Source organism: Saccopteryx leptura, unplaced genomic scaffold, assembly GCF_036850995.1.
Source record: "Saccopteryx leptura isolate mSacLep1 unplaced genomic scaffold, mSacLep1_pri_phased_curated manual_scaffold_80, whole genome shotgun sequence".
In the NCBI taxonomy this organism is placed as follows: Eukaryota; Metazoa; Chordata; class Mammalia; order Chiroptera; family Emballonuridae; genus Saccopteryx; species Saccopteryx leptura.
Genome location: NW_027095762.1, coordinates 24,154 through 39,774, shown reverse-complemented (window position 1 = coordinate 39,774; position 15,621 = coordinate 24,154). Strand labels below are relative to the sequence as shown.

Here is a 15,621-nt window from a genome sequence, read left to right as displayed (position 1 = left end):
CTGCTGAGACTTTGACTACCAGCAATCGTCGACAGTTTAGCTCAAATAAACTCATAAAAATTCTACAGGTTTTGACGTTACTTAAGTTGACAAGAGAAACCTCGGGGGGCGGGTCAAGTCTCCCTCCCCTCACTAGAGAGGCTGTCTCTCTATAGAAACATATCCTGGGACGGTCTGCCCCTCCCTGGAAGGAGAGCCACTCTACAGACGAAGGGCCCCTCACTGGGAAGGTCACCAAATCCTAGGAAGGAGACTCTCTCCGGGGAGAAAGCTCCTGTCTAAGGTGAGGATGGAGCTCCTTTCCAAGGACTGACCCTCCCACAAGGAGATGTCCTGCCCTCGCCAGAGTTCACCGTCTGGAAGAGAGAGAGAGAGAGAGAGAGACAGAGAGAGAGACAGATAGAGAGACAGAGACAGAGAGCCCGCTGTCTGTCCCGCGCGGCCGCCCCGCCCCTCGCAGTCCGTGCCCCTCCCTGTCCTGGGCTCTGCGCGCTCCTCGGACCTCCTAGTCCAGGCGGCCGGGGCGGGGTCTAGCAGCCGGAAAGGACCCCCCACACCTCCACCCCCGCCTCAGCGGTTTTCTGACTGCGAAGACGGCCTTCTGGGCTTGGGGAGTGTTTGTCGCTGCTTGTTGTCCCCGTCTCCGTGTGCGGCGCTGCGAGTGTGTGTGTGTGTGTGTGTGTGTGTGTGTGTGTGTGTGTGTGTGTGTGTCTTTGCTCCTCTGTTGGGCGCTACTGGTCTTCCAGCCCACCTCCATGGTTTTTTGGATCCAGAGGCGCACCTGAGGCCGGGCTCCGACCCTCTTCTCACACCCACACCGCTGTTCCTCTCAAGTCTGGGTCTGACTCACACCTCAATTCTTCACCCCTGACCAGAACACACGCTGAATTTTGCTCCCAGGTCTCCACTACCTCCTTGCCCGGGCACCCCCGCAGCCTCTAACATGCTTACGGGAGCACGAGTGGAGATTTCGCGGTCTGTCCTGGCTACTTTCCTGGGGACCCCACTCTGTTTGTTCCTCGCACACTGAACTCAGCCAGACTGGAGATTTCGTCCTGAGGTCAACCTGGCATGCCAAAGGTCACAGGTTCAATCTCCAGTCAGAACACCTATAAGCAACCAATGATCACACAACTAAAACTGAACTAAGTAAAATTAGTTGACTTTTCTCTCTCTTCCCCACTTCCCACTTCCTCCCCCCTCTCAATTCAATGAAAGCAAATTCTTTAATTCTTTTTTATCAATTTTAGAGGGAGAGAAGGGAGAGAGAAAGAGCAGGAACATCGATCTGGTGCTATATCTGCCCTGACCAGGAACCAAACCAGCAACCTCTGTACTTCGGGACAATGTTCTAACCAACCTAGCAACCCAGCCTGGGATACAAAATTTTTTTTAAAGTATGACGTTCTGACTTTTCTTTTTAGCTTGTAAAATTGTAATACTGTCGGTAACATAAAATCTTTTTAATTGTACAGCTCAGTGGTATTAGGTACATTCACATGTTGTGCAACCATCACCACCATCCATCCATTTATCATCCCCAGACAGACATTTTCATCTTACCAAACTCAAACTTCACACCTGTAAACAGTAACCTATCCCCCCTCCCTCCTGCCCCTGCCAGGGCCTCTGTGACTTTACCGCTACAAACCCCTGGCCTACTGAGGAATCCTAAGGCCTTCTTGGTTTGAAGAGGGTTCGGCCACCCCCCTGCGTCACCCAGGTCCCGGGACGGCGCGGCACAGTGAAACCCAGGCCTGTGCGGCCGTGAACTCACGCACACAGGTGTGGCAGGTGTGGTGACAGTCCCCACACTTGACCAGCTCGGAATCGAAGTAGGTGCCCGGCTCACAGTCAGGGACGCAGCTGCCCCATGCAAGGCTGTTGGAGGGGGAAAAAGGCAGATTTTGACATCCCTTCCGAATTCTAATTAAATGAAGATTTGCCCTCAAGGTCTTTCATGAGAGAAAATGCAAGTCGCTGAAGCCCAGCTCTCTGAGTTGACAAAGGTTCTGAGCCGACATAAGCACAAAAACGTTCTTATTCTGAAGGAGGTCTGGCTGGGAGGGCTGTCCTGGGCCCGAGAGCAGGACCATTGCCAGCAGGTGGCTGGCGGGACCCGGGTCCATCTCCGAAGCCCCAGGACCCGGGTCCTGGTGCAGACAGCCAGGTCCTCCCATTCTCTCCTGGTCTGTGATGGCTTCTCCTCACTGGCACTAACCAAACCTGAACCCGACCCAAGAGGAGGACTTGAGCGTGTGAGGGCCACCCCTGGTGACAGGTGGGCAGTCTCACTGTCTCGAGCCCTCTGCAATCTTAACAACACTTACAAAACCCGGATGGGCTCCTGCCTCTGTCCTTCACCATAAACTTGAACTCAAATCCCCTCCCGGGACCCGGCAGGACCTGCCTCTGTGGCTCCCCTTCTCCTCTCGCACCTCCAAGGTCAAGGCTTAGGGAGGAGACTGTCACTGGGCTGTCCACTCCAGGTCCTTTCCCCACCATGTCCTAGCTGTGCAACCAGACCCAGACCCCAGAAAAGTCCGCTAACCCCTCTGAGTCCCCATCTCCTCTCCTGTTTGTTGGGATAATCATGGCTCCTGCACAGCAGTGCTGTTTTCGGGGCTAAATGAGCAAATACTCTTAAGATGTTGGTGAGAGTCTGGCACCGGGCAGTGTGAATACACATCAGACACTCTGCTTCTTCACTCCCAAGAGCACACTGTGCTCGATGCACATGCTGTGAGTGCACCTGACACTCGACACGTGGGACTGGTGTCCTGGGTGCGTCAGACACACGGAATCCTGCATGAGGGGTATGGCGGGGGTAACCATGGACAGCAGACACCCAGGGCCTTCCTGCTCACAGTACCAGGGCTGCTGTGACTGGCAGTTCCATCCAGTCCTTAAACGCACATTCTTCCTGCACGTCAGCCCTCAGAGCTGGGTGGCAGGAGACGCAGCTCTAATGGGGCAGCAATGACTTGGAGCCTTGGCTCATGAGGACACTGGGCAATAAAAGGGAGCTTCCTGTGGGTTACAGCCCACAATAAAACCCCTGCTTCTGTCTGGATCGCTGCATTTTCTCTCTGCAACACTGTTCATCTGGGAGCGGTTGACGTCCTCTCCTCCAGAACCCAGGGGCAGAGAGAGGAGGCCCCAGGACCCTGCAGCAGTTCCCTGGTGGGGTGGGTCCCAATGACTTGGAACCATGGAGCCTCCCTGACACCTTCAGCTTCCAGCCTGGGGTGGAGGAGCCCTGGCCGGAGGAGACATCACAGCTGCAGCTCCTGGGCCTCCTGCTGCAACTACCTCATTGTCCCCTCTGTCTCCTGGGGAACTGGTTCTTCAATGCATCCTGTCACTGCCGCAACCCTGCCTCGTGCACCTAACAGGGTTAGAGGACAGCAGGCATGCACATGGCCTTGGGAGCCTGCTTCTCTCCTGCCCTCAACCAGGTCAGAAAAGAGGGTCAGACCCACGGAAGGCACTGCAGCAGCTACGTGCTCCCCGGGGCAACTTCCTCTCCCGGCAGAAACAGGAGTGATGTTGACGCCCATGTCAGAGGCGCTGTGGAAACCAGACATGGGTGTGCAGCTCCTCCTCACACCTTCCTCCAAGGAACCCCTCTGCCAGTGTCCTCGGCCTGGATGACAGGGAGGCCGGCAGGGTGGGCCTGGGCCTGGCACAGCCTGGCACAGCATCCTCCTCCTCCCTGGGGACCTGCCAGAAATGCAGAGTCCCGGGCTCCAGTCAGAGATGCCTGGTCAGAATCTGCATTTTCACAACAGCCTCGGTGACTCGGGGGCACTCCGTGGGGTGAGAAGCACTGTTCTCATCAACCTTCCCCCCAACTCTGTCTCCTTTGTGTGACCCCAGTCAGTTCTTCTGAGCTTCCTTCCCAGTCTGTCCCCAAGTGCCTCCATCCAAGCTGCCCCTGCCTCATCCACAGCTGCCCATCCCCACACATGCAGGCCCTGGGTCCCAGATGGGCTGCCACAGCAGGCTGACCCTGTGGCAAATCATTTATGGCCCAACACAGCTCATCCCATCTCATCTTCCCAAGGCAGGGTGGCTCCACGCCCCCATTTTACCAGAGGAAACAAAGATGTGATTTCAAGAGACTTTCCTGGAGGCATGTGGACGGCAGGTGGACACTTCCCTTAACACGCAGAGCCTGTTTCCGGACTGCGGGAGGGTCCATGGCGTCATTCCAAACGGTTACTTGGAGGAACAGGTAATGAGCATTTAGTTGCAGTAAATGCAGTTTGGCTGCATTAAATGGGCTAAACAAACATTTCAAAGTATTCTGATAAAAATCGTGACCCCAGTACAATGTTTTTAAAGAGGATGTGTGTTGCACTTGATAGAAGAGAGACAACAACAAGTCTGATTTGGACAGACTCTTCATCTTTACCCTGAAAGGCTTCTGAAAATTTGGCTTTCTGTGAGAATTTGCAAAAACACAGCAAATCGTTGAGTGGAAACAAGAGAGAGAGGTGACAGAAACGGGAAGGAGAACTCCGTGTCTCACCTGAACCCCTCCTGGCAGACAGTGCACTTCTCCGCGTCACCCATGCACCTCTTACAGCTTGCGTGGCACTTCAGGCATTTTTTCTGACCTGAAGGAAGAGACGAGAAGGGAAATGGGAGAATGTCAGCACGTCAGACCTGAGCCCACAGGGCTCCTCTCCCCAGCAGGGCTGACAGAGCAGCCATCACCGGGCGTCAGCTCCAGGATGAATAATGCAGGAATCAGGCAGCCACGTTAGGACCACAAGCCCTGTGTCAGATGTCAGGGGTCTTAGCTCTTTTTTCTGCAATAAACCAAAGTCCACAGACAACGTGGGGGGCCCTGTCCAGAGGACACAAGCTTGATTCTGCTAACTTCAACAGGACCGAAGCCAGATCCTGGCTGACTGAGCAGAGATGACTCAGGGCCTTTGCACCCATGACAGGGTAGAGCGTGAGGGTTCCCCTGAACCCCCCCACCAGCATCCTCTAGGGGTCTTTACTAAACACTCAGTGACTGTGGACATAGACACACACAATCATCACAGGAGAACGGTGGCTTCTTTCACCTTGTTTAGGAATGACCCTCCATCCACTTGACCCAGATGCTCTCTCTGTCTCTTCCCGGGGAACCGAGTTGATAAAACACGGAGTGATGTCCTGGGCCCCTGAGTTCCCCACCTCTGCCCACTTCCTGAGACTGGCAGAGCTACCCACCTGGCTTCCCTGCTCTGAGTTCAAGACCCACCTGTGTCATCATTAGTCATGGGCCTTTTGTCACCTCTCAGCAATGTCCCCTCATGGCCCCTCTGAGGGGTGTGGTCACTGTGTGCCGAGTGCACCACAAACACTAGCCTCTTTAGCCAGCGGATGGCACTGCATTTCTGGGGGGCTGCAAAATGTCTGTCTTCACTCACACCCACTGCAGCCCAAGAAGTCTTCCTAAGAGGGGCCTTCACCCAGTTTCGACCATCAAGTCAATTGGGAGCCGACGACCCATGCGCCACCCCCACCTGCCTGTGCAAGCACTCTGCCAACACACCCAGGGCTGCAGGGGAGAGACAGTGCAGGGCAGGCGGCAGGGCACCCCGGAGGCCTTCCTGTTTTGATGTCTGAAGTCCCTGATGTCTGATGTCAGTCATTGCTGACCCGAGAGCCGCTGGCCTGAGCTGTCTCTCTGCCTGTCCTCAGTAACAGAAGTTGACTTTCAGAAGTGAGATTCCACAAACCAGCAGGTTCATGTCAGCATTAGTGCACCTGCTCTGACCACGTCTGTGTGAGACTGGCCAGGAGCGCCCGGTCTGAAGGCTCTATAGAGTCACCATTGCATCCTCCCTCCCCTGGTCAGAGTTCTTTCTCAGAGGGACGGGTGCACAGGGAGCAGAGGGCAGGAAAGTCCCACCGGGGAGAGAACTGTATCCCAGGGAAGGGTAGACTCATCATTTCAATGCCCAGCAACATGCATTTACCTTCATGAGCATAAGACCTGGCAGGACAGAGGGTCACGCAGGTGTTCATCTCCCGATGGTGGTAGAACCCGCGGCGGCAAGACAGGCACTGGGTTGGACCCCTGCCCGAGCACATCTCACATCCCCTGTGGCACCAGCCACAGTGTCTGGCTGCTGTGTCCCCGAAGTAGCCCAAGGGGCACGTGCTCACACACTTCCTGGAGGACCAGGAACAGAGAGGGCCTTTGCAACACTCTGTCAACATGTCGTTCACCCCCTTCCCCAACCCCAGCAGCACAAATGCCACAGCCAGTTGAGCTGAGCGGGGAAGAACAGAAGGCTGCAGGGAACCGTAGCTGTCCCGTCTGCCCTCCCTCCCAGAACACAGAGGCCTGGGGTGGGGGGTAGGTGTCAAAGGTCGAAGGTAAAGCCATCCCTGGGAAGGCAGAGGCTGGGAACCCTGCCCTTTACACATCGCCCTAGGGAAGCACCATGTGACTGTGCAGCTACTGTGAAGACTGCAAATTTTGAATTTCAGAAGATTCAGCTCCAGCAAATACCCGCCTGCTGCCCTTGGCCTGGGGTCTCCTGGCCAGAGAGCAGTCTGCAGCACGTCTGTCTCTGCCCAGCACAGGGGAGCAGCTGTGTCTGACTTCATGACGGGGTGAAGTCATGCCTGCACCTGCCACACCCCGCCTATACCCTGGTGGGAGTGTGCCCCCCCATGCATGCCCACACCTCTGCCTACACCCGGGTGGGAGTGTGCCCCCCATGCATGCCCACCCCTCTGCCTACACCCTGTTGGGAGTGTGCCCCCCATGCATGCCCACACCCCTCTGCCTACAACCTGGTGGGAGTGTGCCCCCCATGCATTCCCACCCCTCTGCCTGGGCACTCAGGCACAGGAGACCCCTGACGTTTAGAGAAGTTCTGGCCCTAAAAGAACATCTGTCTGCAGCTCCCCAGTGGTCAGCCTTACCATGCTGAATATGACCCATTATAGTGGAACAAAATAGAAAAGTTTACAACCACCGAGGTCACCATGACACAGCTTCTGGTTCCTGTCATGGACACAAACTGCTTGTGTGATGAGGACAAACCAGCTACTAAAACTGATGAAATTTCAGAGCGGTGAAACTAACTGGGATTCCCTTTCTGGGGCACCGCATGAATTCCTAGCAGGTACCAGTTGTAGGGGAGAGAACAGCTCTACACAGGCCCCTGTGTGGTGCCTGCCCTGCAGGCTCCTGACACGTAGATGGGCCCCAGCCCATACCTGCTGGTCTTGGCGCTGCCCAGGCTGAAGTAGACACAGTTCAAGCACTGGTCTGCATTGGGGCCGTCACAGCCCTTGTCCCCACACTCTGAGTGGCACACACCTTAAAGAAACAAGCGCTTCCTTTCAGCTATAGAGACACTTTCTGGGTACAGTGCAGTCCCCAAAGACCCTGCATCGGGGTCAGAAGAAGTTCTCTAGACAGTGGTGGGCCTGGGGTCTGGACGACCACAGGGGAATGGTGGCCCCGGCTCAGGGTCTGCGTCTGAGGGTCTGACCCTCTAGGTAGAATAGCAGTGGCAGGTGGGAACCCAGATCTGTTGTGAGAAGAATGCTTTGTGAGGCCAGAAGAGAGGCTGGTGGGGGCAGGTGAGGCTGCGTTCCACGATGCTGGACCAGCCAGCCATCACATCTGCATCCGGAAGACAAAGCAATGTCACAGGTGTGTTGAGGGCGTTTGGGCCGCTGCCAGGAGCACTGCTGACCCCACAGGAAACAACGGGGAAGACGGGCAGGGGGCCAGGCTGGATGTCCACGTGCCCGCGATCGAGGGTGTGGCGGGCCCCTTTCAGCCATCCTCCCTGTGGCCCTCCCTGTCTCCCTCTGGTTAACTCTGGGGCCAGGCATTGCCATAAAGTGATGGGGACACAGCAGGAGCTCACTGGACACCAGCAGCCTCACCCTCTGGGAGCTTCCCTCTCATGTCACAGGGAGAGCCTGGTATGAGCACCAGTCACCAGAGGCATGTCTAGACATGTCCTCTTCCCCCTGGCCTGACACATATGACAGCATGCCGAGGCTGGCACAGTGGGGGAGAGGCTGCCCCACCAACCATCACTCTCCCCCCTCCTCCAGGACATGGCTCAGGAAAGCCTGCCGGCTGGGAGGGCCCCATGGGCCATTCTGAAGGCTTTTGACACTTTAGAAAGAACAAAAGAAACTTCCATAAAGTTTTAGTTATCGGAGAAGATGGGAGTAAGTTCAGAGCAAAGAGAAGGTGATCTGCTGGCCACCGGCCCTGCACAGAACAGACAGCAAGACAAAAGTCCCCCTTCTCTGTGCCCACAATGGTCTCTGCTGAGCTACACAAAGCCCTCTTCCTGCCTCTGCATGGCCTCCAGCCTTTCCCAGTGTCAAGCCGATTTATTTTGCTTCCCTCCCTGAACGTTTGCTGTTGTTGGTATTTCTAATGTTTTCACTGTGGGTCCCACTGTGAACCCCTTTTAAGCTGAGTTCATCCCTGAAGACAAGCTGGACTGCACCTCCTGGTCTGGGTGGGAATGGAGTGGCATTGCCTGGTACTCAGCCCACCGGGGGCCCAAAGCTCGATACATGTCACTGAGCCCTGCTCCCGGCCTGGCCCTGGCTCCCAGCTATTTGCTATTTGAAGACAGTTCCCATTTGATTTGATTCTTGTCCAAGTCAGCCCAGTCCATTCACGGGGTTTGCCTCAGGAATCCTGCCCCCTTGCACTGTTTGGGATGAAAACATAAGAACATGGCTACCAGGCTCTGGGCTTCTCAGTCCACTAGCTGGTAGTGGCCTTCCAGATGCGTGGCCTCCTTCTGAAGTGACTTCTCACTGAGCCCAGAGAGTAACACATCAGTCTCACTTGATAAAGTTATCGGCCTCAATCTTAAGGTGACCTGGGGGGACAGGGAGGGGAGAGACCATTTTCTCACTCTTTCTTGGCCCAGAAGGAAACGTCATGTGGGCAAGATCTGGTCTTGAACAGTCACAACAGTGGACTGAAACTGGGAAAATGTAGGTGTCCTCCCTACGCTCGCTGAATATTCTAGAACGTCCCAGCCCAGGATGGCCCTGGGGAAGGGCCTGGAGCAGGGTTTCCAGCTGCTGGTCCCCACATGCTGACTCCCCTCCCCTCCACTGGGGCCTCTCTGCAGGGGAGAGGTGCATCAGTGACACTGAGGGGCCAGGCAAGGCCGGGTCCATCCAACAGCATGACCAGCAGAGCACTGACAGGGCGTCCAGGTGACCGGCCATGTCCAGTCCCCTGGGAAGGTCAGTGAGCCTCTGCCCATGCAGGGATGTTTAGCTGACACCTGTGAGCACCTTCCTTAGTGTGCTTCTCTACTTGAATTATCTCCAAAAGCCCAACATCAAGACACAACTCTTTGGAAAGTGTTTGGAATTAAACCCGCCTGGCTGGCTGTCCTCGTCCACCCCTCCTGGAGTCAGGGACGCCTGTGTTTTGCTGTGCCCCATCCTCGGGTGAGCACAGGTCACCCTGTGGCATGGTCCTTACATCTCCCTTTCCCTCTCCCGCTGGAGGGACGTTTCCAGAGACCCACAGCCCCCTGGCTCACTGCCTGAGGCCCCACACACGAGGAACCCGGGTCATGTGCTGAACCTCTGGGCTGACCGCTGACTTCCCTCGACAGGCAGATTTGAAAATGCTCCCTGAGATCATCAGAGGGGCCAACCCAGGATGAACGACTCAGGAATGAGGGTTACAAAGCAACTGAGGTCTTGGGGGCTTGGCCTTGACCGCTCAGAACAATCTCTTCAGGAACATGGTTTGTAAGTATCGCTGGGTTCCTTGCTCTTCATGCCATTCAGAAAAAGTGCACAGAGCCACTGAGGGTTCTCAGCATCTCAGCCGGCCCGCTGCGGCCACTGCCCATCTTCCCTGCTGGACCCCCAGGTCCTCCCATCCCTTAGCAGCACCCTCGAAGTTGGATATCAACACCCCCATTTACTTCCAGAACCCCAGACTCTACAAAGACCTCGCTTTCCACCTCCTCTGCCCGGTTCCCAACGGCGGCCCCTTCCCAGTGCAGCTGTCCTGCCACCAGGGACACCTGACACGCCCACAGGGGCCCTCATTCTCTTATTAGAGTCGTGCCCACCACCGTCTGGGACCGTTACCCTCACGGTGCCTGGGCTTCCCTCTCACCAGGTGCCCTGCTGCTGGACCTGGGGTTAAGTCCCTCACCACCAGGGACCAGCTCTCCGCATGTTCCAGAAACCTCCCCGCGCCCCACTCCATCTCGGTGCTGAGCTCTGCACGAGTTGTCAGTCATCATCAGCCCACTTCACAATGACCCTTGACTCTTCTTTCCTTGGGCTTGTCTGAGAGAGCCAGGGGCAAGGGCCACCAGAGACACCACATCCTGCGTGCTTCTTACTGGGCATTGGATCTACCTGGCTGCTTCATTCTCCCTGATTACCCCCTTCTTCCTCCGCCCTTCCTCCTCCTCCTCCTCTTCCCTCTTCTTCTTCCTCAAAGCCCTCTCCCCCTTTCCCTCCATCCACACCATCCTCTCTGGCTCTTCTGCCTGTTACTGGCTCACCTGTCCCACTTGCCCTGAGACTGCAGGGGACACCCTGAGCCTCAGGACCCATCTGAACACCACAGAGCCCCCCTCTATCTGCTGGGGCACTCAGGAGAGGCTCAGGGTCCTGGCTGCAGACCCATCTCATACGGAGATTCCAGGACAGGTCAGCTCAGCATCAGCGGCAGATTTTACCATTAAAAAAAAATCAGTCATTTATTAACAATTATGGAATCTCGCCAAGGCTTATAAATCACAGTGGGGAAACAGCAGATTAGTTCATATATAATTCAATGGTCCATTTTATAGCAAAGGCAGAAGAAATTTAAAACAGAATCAACCATAATTTATGCCTGATATGCATGGGTGAGATGCTCCGCTGTGCCACCCGCTCCTCAGCTGTGAGACGGCACGTGGCAGCGCGGGCACCGGCAGTCTCAGAGACCGCCCACCACTCATCAAGCAGCACGTGAAAGCGCGGGCACCCGCAGTCTCAGAGACCGCCCACCACTCAGCACGGAGCACGTGGCAGCGCGGGCACCCGCAGTCTCAGAGACTGCCCACCACTCAGCATGGAGCAGGCAGGCAGCCAGGGAAGAGAGGCCCAACCAGAAATGCCCTGTCTCTCACTCCTACTTGCCCTGGGATTCTCTGAGAGAAGAACAGCTTCCCCCACCCAGTGCTCATCGGGGGTGGGCAGCGTCTGAGACCCTCCCCTGCTGCTGGCTCTATGGCGAGAGCCAGGCCACTAGTCATGACTTCACTGAGCATTTTTACTGCCTAGCAGAGTCCGAGCCCCTTCGTGTAGTGCAGGGGTCTCAAACTCACGGCCCGCTGGCCGCATGCGGCCCACCGAACAATTTTGTGCGGCCCGCAAACTAATCCACGAAGTTCAAAATATTTTGGATAAAATTAAGTAAGCCTAGGGGCCTACTTGTATTTTTCATTTCTCTAGCATCCTAGCTAGATATTAGCTTAGTTAACAGCAGTTGTGATGCGAACTACAGTTTCTGGTCGTTTTGTGATACTGAGTAAACTACATGTATAATTTTGCTTGTTGTACTGATTTTTTTTTGTTTTCAACTGCAGTGAGAAAAGTGTTGCGTAACAGTTGCCTTTTGTAGACCTAGTACGGCCCACCGAATGGCTGTGATCTTGCTCTGTGGCCCACATGCTGAGTTGAGTTTGAGACCCCTGATGTAGTATTAGAATCTACTCACATGAGGTCTGGAGACCCAGCCCTGGGTCTCCGTCACAGCCCGTGGGGCCGGGCAGGACCTGCACGCCCGCTCTGTCCCTGGCTGGGCTCATTCCACCCAGCCATCCTGTCCTCCTTAGGACCCTGGTCCTTCCCACATCCTGCTGACAAGGACCTGCGTGGGCGGGCGTGAGAGCGAGTCAGGACGCTGCCGTGAGATGGGAGCCTGGAGGAGCCCTGTTTCTGGTTGGGCATACAGAACCTCGCTGTCTGGCCTGGGAGGGGAGGTACTTACTGCTCTGAAGTGTACTTACTTGTTTGTAAAGTACTAGGAGAGCCGTGGGAGGAGGGAGCTGTGTGAGTGCAAATTAGCATCCTTATTAGATGTCCGGCACCGAGAGGAGACACATCACCCTAATCCACCTCAGCGGGGAGCAGCCCACACGCTCAGGGCCACAGCGCACAGCCAGACCTCTCGGAGGCTGTCGTGTCCTCAGGAACCGGGCTCATTACCTGTGTAGCCCTCTTCGTCCTCAGGAACCTCGGCCGGGGACGGTGACAGAGCGGCCCTGGGCGGCTCCAGCTCCGGGGTGGAGAGCTCCAGCATCCGGGAGCGGGACTGGTGGGAGCTGAAGGTGGTGTACGGGTGCTCCGCCGTGCCATACAGGGTGAGGCTCCACTCCTTCAGCTTCCCTGGAAGGCACCGACCTGGAGTCAAGAGCCCTTCCTGGGGAAGCTCTCGAACTCCGGCCCCTCATGGAGGTGCCAGCTGCTGCCCAGCTCCGGCTCCCAAGCCCCCGGCCTGCACATAGTAGGGCTCTGTGGCCCCTCCTTCACTTCCGAGCCACCAGGGCCAGGGACGTGCCTGCTGCCCACGCTCTCTGCCCCAGGGTCTTCACACAGCCTCCCCAACGGCCCCACCCCATCACTAAGGACAACAGCCTCCCTTCTCTCCCGGAGTACCTGACTCAGTGGGCAGGCCTGGGGCACATGTCTCCGAGCAGTGTTCCTTTCTTTGAGCCATCGCCCTGGCCAACCCAAGAGCTAGGCCCTGAACGCCTGCAGCAACCCCCAGGTCTCTCCCGGCCAGGCCAGCTCTGGGGGACATGTGTCCCTGACTTTGAAGCACCACTCCTAAGCTAGCTAGCTCCTAGGATACAGCCACTCAGACACTTGGTGGCCATTTCCCCAACATGTCCCCACGTAAGTAGGAAGGGCAACACCAGCAGCAGGTCAGGAGCTCGGTGCAGACACAGGCCCTGGCAAGCTGGCCGTCTTCAACCCCCAGATGCGCAGACCCACATTCAACCCCAGCACCGGATCCGGGCATCTGAGGCCCTGAGTGACTGTTGTCATTAGAGAGGGGGCACAGGGACTGCACGGCAGGACCAAGGGCTCTGCAGTGATGGTCTGCATCGGGACTTATTTCAGACCTGCGTGATGTCGCCAAACACCCCCAGCAGGGACCTGGGCACTGAGACTAGACTCTTACTTTCAGAAGCAGTTCTGGTGGGCAAGCCAGAGGGGCGGCTCTAGGCCTAGGGTCACCACGCAGCCATGTGGAGGGAGAAGGAGGAAAGAACCCCAAGAAACTGAAATTGCAGCTCATAAGCGTTCTCCACACAAGGGGAATTTTTTCTTTTTCTCTGTGTGTGTCTATCAGAGATGATGAATGCAGCTCAGCCACTGTGCTGATCATCCCACAGGACACATAAGACATCACACTGTGCACCTTACCCACAGTCAGCGCCCCATGCCAGTCACCTCTCAGTAAAACCAGGGAAGCTGAATGTCAAGAAACCAGAAGGAGAGAAGGGGCTGGAGGGGAGGCGAAGCTGCAGGAGTAGAAGACAGACTTAATTTTTGTTTAAAAAACCCCACGGTATATATTTCCTTTCAGGAGCATGAGTTTTTTAGAAAATAAAAGTTTAATTTTGAAAAGCTATAAACAAAGAGGTTGTATGGTCAAGAAACAAAAACATTAAAAAGCTGTATACTGGCCCTGGCCGGTTGGCTCAGTGATAAAGCGTCAGCCTGGCATGTAGGAGTCCCGGGTTCAATTCCCGGCCAGGCACACAGGGGAAGCGCTCATCTGCTTCTCCACCCCTCCCCCTCTCCTTCCTCTCTGTCTCTCTCTTCCCCTCCCACAGCCAAGGCTTCACTGGAGCAAAGTTTGCCCGGGCGATGAGGATGGCTCTGTGGCCTCTGCCTCAGGCACTAGAATGGCTCTGATTGCAGCAGAGTGACGCCCCAAGATGGGCAGAGCATCGCCCCCTGGTGGGCATGCCGGGTGGATCCCGGTCGGATGCATGCGGGAGTTTGTCTGACTGCCTCCTGTTTCCAGCTTTGGGCGGGGGGGGGGGAAAGCTGTATACTCAGAGCTTTGGCTTCATAGCTCTGAATACACAATAATACAAAATCCACACCTACACAGAGCACAGTGATCGTCGACCACCAGCCCCAGCCTGGCCAACGTCTCTCTCCCCACAGGCAACACAGTGACCCATCTTTCATGAATCCTTCCAGAGGTAAATTCTTATCCAAGCAAGAATGAACATACACCCAGCCCTGTCCCCTTTATTCGGAGACCTGGTATCCTGCACCTCGTTTTTACAATTAACCATGCATCTTGGACATTTATACAGTGGAATACTATGCAGTCATGAAAAATAAAAGGAAGTCACTTTTTGAAGAAGCATGAATGGACCTGGAGAGCATTATACTAAGTGAGATAAGCCCTTCAGGGAAAGACATCTCACTTATATGTGGAATCTAATGAACAAAATAAACTAACAAGTAAAATAGAGACAGACTGACTCATACACAGAGAGCAGGCTGACGGCTGTGAGGGGGGCTTGGGTGAGGGAGGTGGAGGGAAAGAGCAAAAAAAGACAAAAATTCCCTCATAGACACAGACAACAGCATGGTGATTTCTAGAAGTGGGGGATGTGTGTGAGGGGGACGAATGGTGATGGATGAAGCCTTGACTTGGGGGTGAGCACACAACGCAGTGTACAGAGATGTGCTGCAGAGTTGGGCGCCTGAAACCTGTATAATCAGCGTTACCCCAATAAGTTGTTTCGAAAAAGACGACATTTCTGTAATCACTAGTGAGACTGAGGAACACAATGCACGTTGGTGACCTCCCATCCCTGCATTACAGCAGGCGTGGTTCCCTCGCCATCCCAGACTGGTGGGCATGTGGGGTGTCTGCAAACATGAGCCATTACAGTGTGCTGAGCCTGTGATCACAGCAGCCGGGGCCAGAGAGGTGAGCAGGGCTGAGCCCTCCCTGCAGGGACAGGGTCAGGGCTGGAGTCCTGGCTCTGCCCCCCAGGGGACACTTACTCTCTCTGCACTTCAGCTCCCTCGTCTGGGCATGGGGATGACCACAACACCCTTTACCCCAGAGTGTGGTTCGGGGATGAAGTGATTTAAAGACGGCTAAGCACTTAGTGTGGTGACCGGCACGCAGGAGCGGTTATCCAGTGTGAAATAAAATCTAACAAGCATATCATTTCATACCCTCCCCAGCCCACAGCTCCCACTGAAACAGAAAGATCAGCCACCAGAGTCACAGAACAGATGGAAGTGGAGGCCCAGGAACAGGACACCACTGAGCTCTGGTCTTGGGGGGAGGTCTCCTCCTGCCCAGCCACTGCCCCTGTCACCAGGAATGCCCAGCACACTCAGGGACCAGACCCCCAGCTGGCGCCCTCCTCTCCCACCAGCCCCAGTGCCCACACTCAGTCCGGGGAGCTGAGACACTGAGTGGAAAACCAGAGAGAGGCAGTGGGGAGCACCTCGCCGACTGCCCCGACCCCCTCGAGACCCCGGGCCACTCCACAGAGCCACTGTCGGGGGCTGGTGACCTTCAGAAGGCCGGTCTGC

The 15,621-nt window shown here is 55.7% G+C and overlaps 1 protein-coding gene across 1 annotated transcript in view; it reads right to left on the bottom strand.

Annotated features, from left to right (window-relative positions):
- Positions 1–12,423, bottom strand: part of LOC136387107 (uncharacterized) — a gene marked incomplete at both ends in the record, with an annotated part of 33,262 nt that extends 20,839 nt beyond the window's left edge. Inside the window, 6 exon segments of the mRNA XM_066358176.1 lie at positions 1,778–1,881; positions 4,535–4,622; positions 5,982–6,178; positions 7,237–7,339; positions 12,045–12,083; positions 12,244–12,423. Of these exon segments, the coding sequence (XP_066214273.1) occupies positions 1,778–1,881; positions 4,535–4,622; positions 5,982–6,178; positions 7,237–7,339; positions 12,045–12,083; positions 12,244–12,423 (711 nt within the window).
- Between the last annotated feature and the right edge of the window lie 3,198 nt (positions 12,424–15,621).